This window comes from Doryrhamphus excisus, chromosome 3, assembly GCF_030265055.1.
Source record: "Doryrhamphus excisus isolate RoL2022-K1 chromosome 3, RoL_Dexc_1.0, whole genome shotgun sequence".
Lineage (NCBI taxonomy): Eukaryota > Metazoa > Chordata > Actinopteri > Syngnathiformes > Syngnathidae > Doryrhamphus > Doryrhamphus excisus.
In genome coordinates, this window is record NC_080468.1 from 25,906,343 (window position 1) to 25,921,915 (window position 15,573).

At 45.0% G+C, this 15,573-nt stretch overlaps 1 protein-coding gene across 6 annotated transcripts in view; it reads left to right on the top strand.

Annotated features, from left to right (window-relative positions):
• The first annotated feature begins 531 nt into the window (after positions 1 to 531).
• Positions 532 to 15,573, top strand: part of pcdh7b (protocadherin 7b) — an 87,912-nt gene continuing 72,870 nt past the window's right edge. For all 6 annotated transcript variants that reach the window (XM_058065671.1, XM_058065672.1, XM_058065670.1 and 3 more), the window contains exon 1: positions 532 to 4,257. In XM_058065671.1, coding sequence (XP_057921654.1) covers positions 1,189 to 4,257 — 3,069 coding nt within the window. In that variant the 5' untranslated portion in view covers positions 532 to 1,188. The remainder of the gene's footprint in view (positions 4,258 to 15,573) is intronic.

Genomic DNA, 15,573 nt, shown 5'->3' on the forward strand with positions numbered 1-15,573 from the left:
GACAATTCTCACTCACTGATGAAAGAGCTGTTTCCCATGCAGTACGTTGACACAGGTGGGCCATTATGCATGCAATTTGTCTTCATGGGATCGCATCCATCACATCAGATGCATGCAGACGAGTCGAAGCGCGGTCACAAGCGCGACCACACGCATAATAGTAACTACAGGGAGACCACAGCGATGCGCGCACACTCAGCACGTCCCGTCTGCACTGTCCTGCAGGGGAGGGTTTTACATGCCGACTGTTCTTCTGTAAAGATATAGTTGCACTGCATCGTTAGTGGAAAAAAAAGATATGGCAAAAGGCCAGCTGTATGAGATTGAGAGGAGTCCTATCAGAGCTTTCCTACACATGGTCTGACACGGACACGGACCAAGACGCCTGACCCAAGTACACGTTTACCGGGGAGAGGGTGTTGATGGAGGAGTCGGGGAGAGAAAGAGAGTGAGCGAGCGAGAAAGAGAGAGAGAGGGAGAGAGAGAGTAGAATATCATTTGTACGTCCCTCTCTCTGTGCTGCAGAGAGAGGCTGCCAACGCACGCCTGTAGGTGAGGGGACAGGTTGCTGCATCCACTGAAGGATCAAACCAACCCTTTCTAAAAACTCCCCTCACACAAAGGATTTACTCTTTGTAATGTTTGTTGGTTTTGTTTTTCCGCGCAAAGATCGTTGAGTGGAGCTGCGTGGCAGGAGGAAAAGAGAACTAACGTGCGCGTTGCTCACCAAAGTGACTTGCAGGATGAGAGCAGAATTGGCTCTCTTTCTTCCACATTGGAGTGTGTGACTTGCGTGGGCATATCACGGCAAAGAGGATATATTGTCAAAAACGGGAAAAAGAAGGCGTCTGCAGAGAGAGAAAACGTGAGTGACAAGAGACGATGTGGACTGCTTGTACTTTCTGCTGGCGCTTTTTACGCGCATGAAAATTACATTGTGGCGCACGTTGAGAGATTTTTTTTTTACAAGTAGCACTGAGGCGTCATTTAAATTCATAAGAGGAGAGAGAGGGGGGTGGGAAACTTGCTGCCATCCACTGCAGCAAGAGCGATGTAGAAGTCTCACACTTGACGCTCCTCTCCTCCTGAAAGCAGCATTTTATCCCAGCATTCACACCACCAGTGAGTGATTTATTTTTTTTTTTTAAATCAGTATTGTATTTTTGTGGACACTTTCAGAAGGGAACAATGAGGACTACTGGTGCAGTGGACTATTTGTACTATTGCATGCTCATTCTACAGTTCGTGCATCAGCCCGCTGCCAAGCAAGTGCTCCGGTACCGTTTAGCAGAGGAGGGACCCCCGGACGTGAGGGTGGGCAACGTGGCCGCAGACCTGGGCATAGTTGCCGGGTCCGGTGAGGTGACTTTCACGCTTGAATCAGGCTCTGATTTTTTCAAAATAGACAACATCACAGGTGAGCTCACCACCAACGAGAGACGGATAGATCGTGAAAAACTCCAACAGTGCCAAATGATATTTGATGAGAATGAGTGCTTTATAGATTTTGAGGTATCGGTGATCGGTCCGGCCCAGAGCTGGGTTGATCTCTTTGAGGGAAAAGTCATCATTCTAGATATTAATGATAACACTCCATCTTTCCCTTCACCTGTCCTGACTCTGTCTGTGGAGGAAAACAGACCCATTGGAACCCTTTATTTGCTGCCCACAGCCACAGACAGAGATTTTGGCAGGAATGGAATAGAGAGGTATGAGCTCATTCAGGACAACGGGGAGAACTCAAGGCGCTCCTCCGGGGATTCTTACTCTGGGAAGAGGAGATTTGAGGAGGGCGCAAGTAGGAGTAGTGTCTTTGAGCTGCAAGTTGCAGACACCACTGATGGCGAGAAGCAGCCCCAGCTCATCATCAAGGGGGCGCTTGATCGGGAACAGAGAGACTCCTATGAGCTCACATTGCGTGTGAGGGATGGAGGTGATCCTCCCCGGTCCTCGCAGGCCATCCTGCGGGTGATGATCACTGATGTGAATGACAACAGCCCCCGGTTTGAGAAGAGCGTGTATGAGGCTGACCTACTGGAGAACAGCTCCCCCGGCACCCCCATCTTGCAGCTCAAGGCAGCCGACGCAGACGTGGGGGTGAATGGTCAAATAGAGTACGTGTTCGGGGCAGCCACAGAGTCCGTGAGGAGGCTGCTGAGGTTGGATGAGAGCACGGGGTGGCTCAGTGTATTGCACCGCATCGACCGTGAAGAAGTGAGCCAACTGAGGTTCACAGTAATGGCCCGTGACCGAGGCCAACCTCCAAAAATGGACAAGGCAACAGTGGTGCTCAACATCAAGGACGAAAATGACAATGTCCCCGCCATCGAGATACGTAAAATTGGACGTATTTTCCTGAAAGATGGTGTTGCCAATGTGGCTGAGGATGTAGTGGTGGACACGCCCATCGCACTCGTTCAGGTATCAGATCGTGACCAAGGTGAGAACGGCATTGTGACCTGCACAGTGGTGGGCGATGTGCCCTTCCAACTTAAGCCAGCCAGCGAGATGGAGGGCGAGCAGAACAAAAAGAAATACTTCCTCCATACATCAGCGCCATTGGACTATGAGGCCATGCAGGAATACAACGTGGTCATCGTGGCTGTGGACTCAGGAAGCCCTAGTCTGGCCAGTAATAACTCTCTGATGGTCAAAGTGGGCGACACAAATGACAACGCTCCCATCTTTAACCTCAATGTAGTCGAGGTGTCATTCCCAGAGAACAACGCTCCTGGCGAGAGGGTGACAACAGTGGCAGCCATTGATGCAGACAGTGCGAAGAACGCTGAACTATCCTATTCCCTCGACTCCTCTGTAAATGGGATTTTCTCTATTGATGCAGACAGTGGAGACATCCGAGTAAACACCATCTTGGATCGAGAGCAAACTGAGCGCTACGAATTTAAAGTGATAGCCAAAGATAAGGGCATAAACACCCTACAGGGTTCCGCAACAGTGGTCGTCCTTGTGGCAGACAAAAATGACAATGAACCAAAGTTCATGCAAGATGTATTTACCTTCTATGTCAAAGAGAACCTCGAGCCAAACAGCCCAGTAGGCATGGTTACAGTCATTGATGTAGATAAAGGCCAAAATGCACAAATGAGTCTTTTTATTGAGGAGGAGGAAGACATCTTTTCCATTGAAAATGACACTGGGACTATTTTCTCAACACTTTCCTTTGATAGGGAGCAGAAAACCACATACACATTCCGTGTGAAAGCAGTGGATGGAGGCGACCCGCCCAGGTCAGCCACTGCCACTGTGTCACTGTTTGTTATGGATGATAATGACAACGCACCGACTGTCACCTTCCCAATAAACAGCTCCTACACTCTTCTCCCACCCTCCAGCAACATCAGAACAGTAGTGAGGACAGTTATAGCCACCGACACAGACACTGGCATCAACGCAGACCTCAACTACAGCATTATTGGCGGGAACCCCTTCAAGCTGTTTGAGATTGATGGGGGCACTGGTGTCATTTCACTGGTGGGGAAGCTGGAGCAGAAGCACTATGGACTGCACCGGCTAGTGGTCCAGGTGAATGACAGTGGGCAACCTTCCCAGAGCACCACAACGCTTGTTCATGTCTATGTTAATGAGACTCTTTCCAATTCCACTGTGGTGGAGGCGCAGGTGACAAAGAGCCTGAGCACGTCTCTCAATACAAACATCGCCGGTGACCCCAATTACGACCTCAGCAAACAACGTCTGAGCATTGTCATTGGAGTCGTCTCAGGAATTATGACAGTCATTCTCATCATTCTGGTGGTTGTCATGGCCCGCTACTGCCGGCCCAAGAACAAGAATGGCTATGAGGCTGGCAAGAAGGACCACGAAGATTTCTTCACGCCGCAGCAGCACGACAAGTCCAAGAAGCCCAAGAAGGACAAGAAGAAACCGAAATCCAAACAGCCGCTCTACAGCAGCATCGTCACAGTAGAGGCCTCTAAACCCAATGGCCAGCGGTATGATGGCGTGAACGAGAAGCTGTCGGACAGCCCCGGCATGGGCCGCTACCGCTCGGTCAATGGAGGGCCTGGCAGCCCTGATCTGGCCCGACACTACAAGTCCAGCTCGCCGCTCCCCACCGTCCAGCTTCACCCGCAGTCTCCAACGGCTGGCAAAAAGCACCAGGCGGTTCAGGACCTTCCCCCGGCCAATACATTTGTTGGCACCGGAGATAACATTTCGCTGGGATCGGACCACTGCTCCGACTACAGCAGTCAGACCATCAACAAGTACAACAAACAGGTAAGAAAAACTGTCTCCATGTTCTTTTTATTTTCCCACCACCACTCTTAAATGTATTCTGTTTCCTGCTCTTAGTGTTTTGTCTAGCCTAATGCGTTCTGACAGGGCTAGTCTCAGTAGTCGTGTTGCCTTTATGGTGCTAATGTGTGTCAAGTTAGCAGTATTGATCTGTTTTGGTTTGGAGTGCCATTCACATGCGATATTGACAGAGAGAGTAATGGTTCAGATTAGTTCATTGAGGAGGTTTTTTTTTACCACTCGCCCCAACACCAAACTTTTTTTTTAGTCACTGCTAATGTGTGTCAGAGTGTTGCAGACAGTTCGCATAAGGCTTGGGTTTTGCGGTTAATTCATCCCAGAGGCGGAGGATGGTGGGGCCCATGCACTCCACCTCTGACAAGGCTGCCTTTTTCGTCTTAGGAGAAGGGAGCAAACAAAAGGGGAGACAGGTAGATGAACAGTCATGCTTTGTTAGGATTGTACAATCTTAAGTGGGAACATCTGGCCATCGGGTCATGCTAGCATTCCTTTCCACTGCGTGCTCTGTTTCAATTCACTGACCTGGCACAGAGATTAGATTTTTCTTATTTTCTTTGACGTCACCTCCCATATTGTGTCTTACTTTCTGCTACTCGCTTATCTTTCTTTCTTCTTTCTGCCCTCCAGCAAGTCTTAGCTCCCTCCTGTATTGGTGAGGCAGAAGAACATAGAGGCTTGACAAGCGATGGTGCAGCATCCTTAAAAGAATGCTTCATTCACGTGCGATTGAATAGCTTTAATTTGTATGCTTCTATCTATCTATCTATCTATCTATCTATCTATCTATCTATCTATCTATCTATCTATCTATCTATCTATCTATCTATCTATCTATCTATCTATCTATCTATCTATCTATCTATCTATCTATCTATCTATCTATCTATCTATCTATCTATCTATCTATCTATCTATCTATCTATCTATCTATCTATCTATCTATCTATCTATCTATCTATCCATCTATCCATCGATCCATCCATCATCCTGCCGCTCCCTCTCATCCCAATACTTTAGTGTTTCACACGCAGCTTCTAATATGGTCTATTTGCCGTGCTACTCCCCAGAGGATGAGGAGCGCTGTTGCTTTTGGATGTCTCCTGCATAATTAAAAGGGTACTCCATTCGCCACATGTATTGTGTGTCACTGTGCTCACCACTTATATAGTTATTTTTTTTATCCTGCACATAAATGCTGTTTTATGTTTCATGCATTGTGTGTGATACTGAGCTTCATCAGCCCTGACCATATTGTGCACAAAGTGCTTACCTGCCTGTTATCTTGATAGACTAATGATTTTAAAGTCGAAAGTCATGACGTCATGTTATCACTATTAGAATAGAGAGTTGCAGGTGTGCTGTTAATTGTGCCTGAAGTTGGTCCTTGTATGGGTTCAAGTTCTCTGTGGGAAGAGCACAAGCACAAGAAAGACGGCCCTGTTAGCGCTACAGAGAAAGACCACTACTGTTCCCGCAAGGGCACCACACTAGGGAGGGAGACGTGGAATAATACTGACCATTCAGTATAACCTCTGAGGTATCGGATTGCCTTTTTTCTGCCTCCTTGTCCTCCTAATATTACAGTAATCACTAAGGCAACCTGTCTTAGCAGGTAACCAGGCAACTGAAGGACTTTATTGTGCTTTCATTTTTGAAGAGCTGACATTTAAACAGTCATTAAGATGAGCCAGCTGTGAGAGGGGAAAAAAAATTCCGGACATTTCCCCACCACGCCAGCTGATGAAATAACACATTTTCTTTTACATACCTGCCCGCTGACTAGTGTATGTATTCCACAGAACACTTAACTTTATTATTCTTGGCGGTTGTAGTTTCCATTCTTCCCCGTGCCAGAAAATAATTCAGCGCAGCCTTAATGTGGCGAGGATTTAAATCACTTAGCCATCAAATTAGCAAAGGCCATCAGCTTTTGTTTTATCATTGCTCTTCAAAGAGCCTCGTGCCCATGTGGATCACTTTTAATCAGCGGTGATCCTCAGCAGCTTGTATTCTCCGCTCACGTAGCCAAGCCCCTGAGGGAGAGCAAAGCCTCGGTCCAGGCGATTATAACTGTATTCTTGCCTCGGGGTCCAGCAGCAGAGCCGGACATTGCCTTTTAACCCAGTGTTCACCTTCCCAAATCTTGCCATCCTGCCTGTAATATGAGCCAAGCTGAGCTGGACCGTGTTTCATTTGTATGGGTGGACACTTCATCCTGCATGCAAATGAGGCTCACCTGATCGGTGTTTGTAGCCATGTAAACATAGACACAGGTTTTCAGAAAACCAATATGGAAATGTGGTATTTTGCCTGCGGTGTCATTTGTCTTGTCGATGCACAAAACTCCAGCATCTAAACAGCCAAAAGGAAACACAGTACAACAATGCACAATTTCAGAAATGTAAATTGTCAAAGCTAACAACACCTTGTCACAAATTGCAAGAAGAAACAAAGACAACATTCAATTTTCACAGTTCTAACATTAAAACTAAGTACTTTAAATATCCTGCAATTTTCCTTCAATTTCCCACGACCCTCAAATGATTTTATCTGCAAGCCATTCACTGGTGGAGTCCAATAAGGCAGTTATTAGTGAGCAAGTCCTCCTCCCCATGCAATTGAAGACACTAGTCAGGTATGTGAGAAATGAGGAGACAGTACTCTGTTTTTCGATGAGCATATTATTATCAGTGTTTATCCTCGATGGCTGTGCCGTACCACCAGCTGAGGTGAAGTTGATAGAACTACTTTTGGATCTATTATAGATAAATTCAATCAATGCTTTCCCAGGCTTTTGTTTATGTGCTGAGAGGAAAATGGAAGCGCTAACAGAGCCCAGTAGTGCTCATGAAAGTGCAGCAGGCAGCAATTTTGACAATAATTTGGTGATTGGAATAGATTTGCTCGGAAGCAATTACTAAGCCGAGGCTGAGAATTACCTGATAGAAAGGCAGCAATGTTAACTGATTCTATAGACGATCCTATCAGTTTGTTGTATATTTCCCTTGCATAATGGGTTGATATCCCCCATATTAATAAGGGATTTTTTTTAATGATGGAAAACAAAGCGTAAGCTTTCCTCACGGCCCTCTTCTTTGCCTGTGATAAATGTGCTCAAGTTTCTCTCATAAGAAAAACACTTGTGATTTAAGGAGGCGAAGAAGCTGCAACACTCGACATCTGTCATGATAAGAAAGATGCTGAGAGACACAGAGAGGAGGGTGGAGACAGATAGGAAATTCAAGCCCTGCGCCACCTTGATTGCCCCGCACGCTGCTGATTGCGAGTGTCGGTGTCGAGGATGCCACCTTTCCGCCGACACTTCTTTCAATTTGCTGTCATCAAATATGGAATTTCATTTCATAGTCGGCAGTGATCACGTTAGACGGAGCTTGGCAGGATAAAGCAGATTCATATCTGCAGCTTTCCTGTGCCACTCCCAGCTATTGTGCGGCGGCCATATTGCAGACTTGTTTATCCTCAGCAATTGTTAGCGGGAGTTTGTACAGCAAATTGACTTTTACAAGGCTCCCAGGGTCTATGATGTGCTACGCTAGCCCTGCTGCTTCCTCTCACCCATCCTCTTGTATCGACTGTAGGAGCTCAGACCAGCTAGATAGGAACATCACTTAAGCTCCGCTGCGGTCCAACTCAGGGGAATAGTTGTCTGTTGACGCGCTGCATCACAACACAGATCCTCCGTGAGGCTTGTTTGTGTGACTAATGGGCTAAAACAGTGGTGCTCTGTTCATTGTGACACTGTACCTCATCAAAATTGCAAAAATGTCTGGCAGAGTCAAGCCCATTGTAGTGTGGCTATTTTGTTGTGTGGTACAAAAGGCCTCAGGCGTTGTGTTCTCTTGATGCTGATTCAAACAGGTTGGATTTTGTTTTTTTGCCGAGTGTATTTATTTGTTCTGGATTCTCAGAGGATTCTGTTTACTTATATTTGTGTTACTGCCTCTCCATCTTTATTCCCCACTGTGGAGAGATCCATGTGATGAATCAAATGAATCACCCTCTGTCAGCTGTGCTTACATGGGTCCAGGATGTCAAGGCAACAGTCAGAAGGGTCCCTGGCCCCTTGTCAGTAGGCTGCGATTTAAAGCCTCTCCAGCACCAACCGTCTTGTCAAAGTCGGCCTTCGTGGAAATGAAAAAAAGAGACGTGAAAGGTGGACATGTTGATCCATAATTTACCCTAAGTGCCACCCTTTGCTCTGGCAGCCAGCTGAAGAGCTTGTCATTGGTAAGTGAACTTGTTTATGAAGAGGAGTGGACAGGTGAAGAAGACACTTTTATTTACTCTGCGAAGTTTTTGATAATATATGGAATACTTTTTATTGAGTATATCGACTTTTTGTTCATCTGTTTTAACTTAAAAAAAAAGTAACATCAAATCTATAGTAGGATTTACCGACAATCGGATATACAATGCTATTGTTATATTACTGCAGCAGCTCCAGGAAGACGGTGTTTTGAGGGGGTCTGTGTACAGAGCAGCTTGAGCCGATGTGATGGACAAGGTCAGAGAAGCAAGCGTTCTACGGCAGAGTTCTGCAGAAAAGTGATATTTCATATTTTATGGGTGTTTTTTTTTTTTACCTCTGGCTTTGTGTTTTCCTGTGTTTTCACCGTTTTGCTGTGTTGTTGCTTTATGTTGCTTGAAGTAAACAAGAAGGGATGCTCACATATATTATGGGGATATTCAATGTTTTATAATTTACAGTCCATATTTTAAATCCTTTATTCAAATCATTTATTCATGTACCCTTTGGATGTCTTCCATCCACCCATCCATTTTCTATACCGCTTATCCTCATTAGGGTCACTGGGTATGCTGGAGTCTATCCCAGGTGACTTAGTGCGAGAGGCGGGGTACACCCTGGACTGGTCGCCAGCCAATCGCAGGGCACATTTTGACAAACAACCATTCACACTCACATTCATACCTATGGACAATTAGGAGTCGCCAATTAACCTAACATGGTTTTGGAATGTGGGAGGAAACCGGAGTACCCGGGGAAGACCCACGCTCATACAGGGTCAACATGCACAGAGATTCTGGATGTCTTATTCATAAAAATACTGTAACATTTTTTGAGGTGGTCACAGGTAATGGGGATCCCTGAAAATAAACAGATCTCATTTGTGACATTTTCCACCCCAAAGAAAAAAGGCCAAAACACCCAGATAAATAAATAAACAACAAGTGTGCAGCAACAGTACTTGTATTTATTTAGTGAAGTAGAGCAACATGAACAAAATAGAAACATGGTCGCTGTCAGCAAGTGGGCATATGACACATCAGAAAAGTGCACATAGGAACAACATGGCTTGAAAAACAACAGCTTGCCAAAACTCTCAGTTGGCTGCCTAATTTGTTTGATTAAAATCCACAGTTGCAATATAATGAAGTTGGCCCAGCAGCCTAACTCATTTTAAATGATATGCCGTGTTGGTTTTTGGTCTTGCACTTTACTTTCTTGGGGTCATTCTTAACCTTTTCAAAATACTTAATCCACTTTATATAATTTTTTTTAGCAGCCATTATGACCCAATAAGTCCACCATCACCTCAGTTCCTCCAATGATTGTGCCAATGAAGTGGGTGATGTATATAGTATAGTATATATCACCAATTTTGGTGCACATGCCGCATGTGTCCACATCATAAAATGGCATGTTGTGGCAAATTGTGAGGTCCAGTCAGCACCTTAACAGGACTGACTCAAAGTTTAATCTTGCAGACAGCATTAAAGTCATCACACAGGAACTTAACACTCAAACAATATATCTTAGAAAGAAACATGTATCAATCCGAGTTTAAAGAATTTTTTTTTTCTGAAAACCATTTAATTTGAGGAGTATAGAGAACAGAAAATGGTGGGACGGCGTAGCAATGCTGGAATTGGAATTTTCTTAACCCAATGTGGCGAGCAAGTCCAAAGGTTTGCCTTTAAGTTGTAGGTTCTCTTCAGCGTAATAATAGCGAGACTTTCTGACTAACAAGGCAACATTTGTTGTGAAAGTGACTTTGAAGGGGTGGGAAAAAGGAATCCCCCTCTACACTATACCAAGGTTATTGGAGCATAGTGTATTAAAAACAGGTTCAACGTTCACCCTAGGTTCAGGTTCACATTGGTTTTCCTAGGGCTATATGACAGGCATGCACCTGTTCCTGTATAATACGTCTCCTTTTGACTTTGATTTGCTTCCTTTGTTATGCAAAATATCACAAATATTAAGAAGTACGGGATCTGTCTCAGATACTGTAAATAATGCATCCTAAAGCTTTTATGAACCATCTGCAGCCATGCTGTAAATGCTACCTAAGCAACAGAGCATCATGGCTATGACTCGATGCAGGAAAGAGAGGAACAGGACAGTCTGCTTCTATTACCCCTCTTTTGGTTGTGGCCCCAAAATGAGATTATGTGTGTATGAAACAGGAGGTACCACGCTCAGAAACCATCCATCAAATCTGCACGAATAATCGTCGCTTGTGTGTGTTAGAGTGTGATACAGTGTGTGTAGGTTGTACAGTATCAGAGTGTATCCTGTGAGGGGCCGCCACGGCAAAGCCTCTCCATCATCCTGCACACCAGACGACATGCCTGAGAGGGTTTCAATATCCTGCATGAGAATGTGAACGTGTGTGTGTGTGTGTTGTGTGTTTACCCTAGAAATGCGGTTCATCATATTAGTATCTGTGTCTGGTCATTATATATACTCTGCACACGTGCACACGTGCAGAAGCAGCCTGAAGGCATGAGCAATGCCTCAATTGAAAGGAAGAAAGCACATCACTATACACAGTCTGGGAGGACGCCATGAGCTCCCTGACCAACCTGATCTATGTAAGCAGTGGTGCTATGATTTTAAATTTAAAGCCTAAACTCTGGAGACGCAACATTAATTAGCAAAGCAAGCACTTGAGAGAGTGTGAAACTATTCCTGAAGAATGAAGGTCTCAAAGCCGACTTGCAAGGTGCTACAAACAGAGCAACAGTATTATTTAGAGGTGTCATGACATCTCTCGTCACGAGATATCATGATATCGTGACAAGATCTCATGGGCACTTGGCCTGGGACAAAAATAAATAAATCAGTTAATCACACAATTACTGAAAATGAGCTTGTTAACTTAATCCACACTGTCATGTGCCAGAAAGAGAGTTCACTCTGTGCATTGCTTTGCATTGCAGACGGAGCACTTTTTTCTCATTGGGTGGAGGCGGGGGCGCATACACACAGAATGCAGAAGAGTGTAATGTAGTAGAAATTAAATTAGTTAATTGCAATATATTATCAGCTATTTTTTTATATTTTTTCATTGTACTTTTCTTAAAAGTAGTGTTAAAATCTTGTCCTGTCTTGTTTCCGTAGACCCAATCTTGTGAACCCCTACTATTATTATTTGTATTATTAATATATTATATATATTGATGCTTATATTTTCTTACCTGTAATACAACATCAAATAACATACTTGTAAAAAATAGTTTGCGTGCAAAGCAAAGCGCTTCAGACTGATATAAGCTGCCAAAAGAGCCCCTTTGCGACCCCCCCATGCAACTGTACTTTGTTTTACAAGCTGTAGGCAACAGGGTCAGACTGATGCTGTGTATTAGCGGTAGCTTGTCTGTCGGAACCTACGATGAACCAAAGATTCTCTAATTCCGGTTCTCAACAGACAAATTTTCTGATGGATTGACTAACTCCAGACATTTATTCAGCTGCAGGCGGTGGATTTGCAGCATCTTGCCCACTAGTTTGGGATTTAGCTTTGATATCACCTTTTACTCTTTGCACCATCTCAGGAGAGGGAGTTCTCTTCCTTGTTTTTTCCCCCTCTCTCTCTCCCCAGCAACAAAGTCCTTAGCAACGAGCAGTAAATCAACCTGGCCACCGGGAAAGAGCACACCAGCCATTTTGGATTGAGAATGAGTGGGTAAACCCTGGCACTGGAACAATACCACTTTGCTGTGTTTGCTGCAATCATAGACGGAGGGAAAGGAGTTGTTGGTGGTCTGCTGTAATCAAGGCTAAAATACTGGTCTTTGACATGCTTCATTTGCCCGCGGTTGGTCCCATGCAACACTTGGGACACTGTTGTAAATTAGAGAGTGGATTCAGTAGTGAGAAATGCCTTGAGGGAGGGTAGACAGGAAGGGAATGTTGTTACATTTGTTGTTTTGTTCAAGTTGATGAGATCTGGGATTGAGAGAAAGGAAATGACATCAATCAAATTGACATGTCCGGGGGCAGTAAAATGATTAGACTAATAGTAAACCAAGCTTCTTAAGCACATTTTCCTACCACTGGATTTCCCTTTACATCCGACTCATCATGTTTAATCTGCCTAGACGACTTCCCTTAGAACTTAAGTGAATGAAGAAGCCTATCAGAGCTATGCTGTGATGACGGCAGGGCGGGCTGGCGACGGCTTCGACAAGCAGCTAAGCGCCTACTCGGGTGACATTTAAGTGTGTGCCGTGGAGATCCCCAGCCGGACGCTCTTGAGACGACTCGCTGTTTGACTGCCATTGGAATTCAGAGGGCGCTGCGGCAAATGTTTGAACAGCGGCGATTACTTTGCCCCATGAAGCCAATTGCGGGTGATTGTTTGATGTCAACGCAAATGTGCTTAGCACGCAACAACCTCCCACCCCTCCCCTTTGCTTCCTGTGTGCGTTTTATAAGCTTTTTGTCAGGGTGTGTGCATGTGTGTGCCTACTCTTTTGAATCTCTTTGAATACGCTATTCTTTACCCAGGCAGCCTCCTCTCGCAGAGAATTGGGGACATGACACGACAATCAGAGACCTTGTAATTTATGTTTAAAGCGCCAGCATTCTCCGTGCCAGCATGGTTTTGTTTGAACAAGCGGGGATTCTGGCGAAGGTCCTCAGTCGCTGTTTAAAGCGTATGACTGTGTTTGCCCAGGAATCCTTGGTGGACAATCCATTGTTACTATGGCAATTTACCTCTACCGCACTCGCCCCCACCCACTGTAAATTCTCCCATGGCTACGCCTCCATTTTGAAAAAAATAACAAACAACCCAACAGCAATAGAAAAAAACTAAGCAATTACTGCTCTCCCACCAATGCCAAAAGCTTCACTCAGAGACAGAAAATGTCCCCATACTGTAACAAGTTGGCCCTCAGTTGGATGAGGCGCAGGAACGCTGTGTTCCACTAAAATCTTGTGATAAAGCCACCTGGGGAAGCAGGGAACATTTGAAAGATGAAGGTCCCTGAACACTAAATTGGCAGCAGTTGCTTCACCACAATGGGCTCATCTCTTCCTGGTGTCAAAGCTCCATTGGGAGCCGTAATTTACTGCCCTCGCCTCTTTGAGTTCTTGCTTTCTGAGATCAAATTAGACAACGAGTGAACATCAGTGACTGCACAATACGTTAACTCTCCAACTCAAGGCCTCAGAATCCAGTCTGGCTTATCTGCAAGTCTGCTAAACAAGTATCCTACTCAGTTGGGAAAGAAAATGTGTGAGCTTTGTCACCATATTGGAGGCAGAAGAATGAGCTTGATATGACCAAACAGAAGGCTTTCACAGGATTTCTTGAGAAGGCTAAATAATGATGAGTTTATTCTGGCAGAGCAAAGGAGTTGGTGTCAAGGTTAGAAAACAAAGAATAAATACAGAAAGTGCAGGGGTTGAAAGAATGTCATGCTATCAATACCTCACACGGCCTCAACTGCTGTTAAGTGGCAACATCAAGTGCTTGAAAGTCTGCAGTCTCCTCAATCTGTATATCCACACACTCCAATGCATGTCTCCATTTGAAGCCTAGGTTGAGAATGTAGTTATTGTGATCACCGTGATCATGGAAGCTCTCGATATGTATTGGTGACGTATGAAATATTTGTGTATATATATATATATATATATCATATGTCACACTCTGCAAGTGTGACATATGAAAAAAAATGCCCAAACCTGACACCAGTAAAACGTACAAAAGACATGTTGCCATACGGATAAAGTACAAGGACGTACAAAGTGTCATAGTGCCCGTAGAGTTTGTAAACCTTTGGCCTGTCTGTGGCCAGTTTACAGCTTGAAAATCAATACATCATGCACTCATGTGTATTTCTTTTGTTTTTTGCACACAGACTAGCCTTAGGAGGTTGTGATCTAGGCTTTAGACAATGAGCTTGGACAAATATTTGCAGGTGACAAAATATAAAATCGGATGTTTGGCTGACCGTGCATTAGTAAAGTACACTACAAGCTTTAAAGTGACATTTTAGGTCTGAAGTGCCTACAGGAAGTCACGTTAGGTGCAATCCTTCGTCATATCTTAAAAGGAACCCACCGAGTGGTGTGCACAGAGGACAGCAAATAAGGTGCCGTTGCGTGTCAGAGATGTGACGTCTCGCTGGATTGTACAAGCACTCATACAGTGGCCAGCTCTTTTCTGATGTCTCAGTGTGGGCGCGGCAGTGTCTGAGGCGTTTTTATTAACCACCCAGAAGGTGTCGTGAGGTTGAGACTGTGAGTGGCAGAGGAAAATGTGATTACCAGGCGGCAGGGACACTTCAAATTGAATCTGATGAACTGTCAAGGCTCCCGGTCCTCAGCTTTTGTAAGCCATTGCCATTTATTCACACAAGTCAAATTTGCAACGCTGCAACGAAAATAATGCTCACCCTGTCCCTCTCTGTATGTCTGTTATATAAGACTGGAAGTGATGCATTGTAGTGGCAGAGGGGCGGGGGGTGGACGACACGGTGTTTACCTTGCATCAGCACAATGACAACAACAATAGCGACAGCAGCTGGAGGAGGGCCTTTGTGCGGCACACGCCGATACACGGAAGGGGAGTGACAAGTTTGAAAAATTGGCGAACAGCGTTTGCTGGAAGGCTTCCTTGGGGCTTGCGTACCTTTGGAATCATGTGTGAACGCGGGGGCGTGTGAATGAAAAATAGCTGTGTGATTCTGCCATATCGCCTCTGTAAAGATACGTGTCCCGCCACCAGCCCACCCTCCCCCCTTTCTCAGCTTGCTTACATCATCATCATCTCCCCCCCTCCCCTCCATCCCTCTCTTCCCTGCAGCTTAGTAGACCAAAGTTATTTAAAGCTTAAAGATCGTAAAATCCACCGTAGGTGTGTTTTCTTTTGTTACTTTGCCAAAATGGTGCATTGTCTGACGCATCACAAAGCAGGCAGCTCCGGTGCAGCTGCTGGCCGAGTGACAAGCATTTACATGTGGTTCAGCTGAGGTAGAGCCCTCATCAGCAGGTTTTAA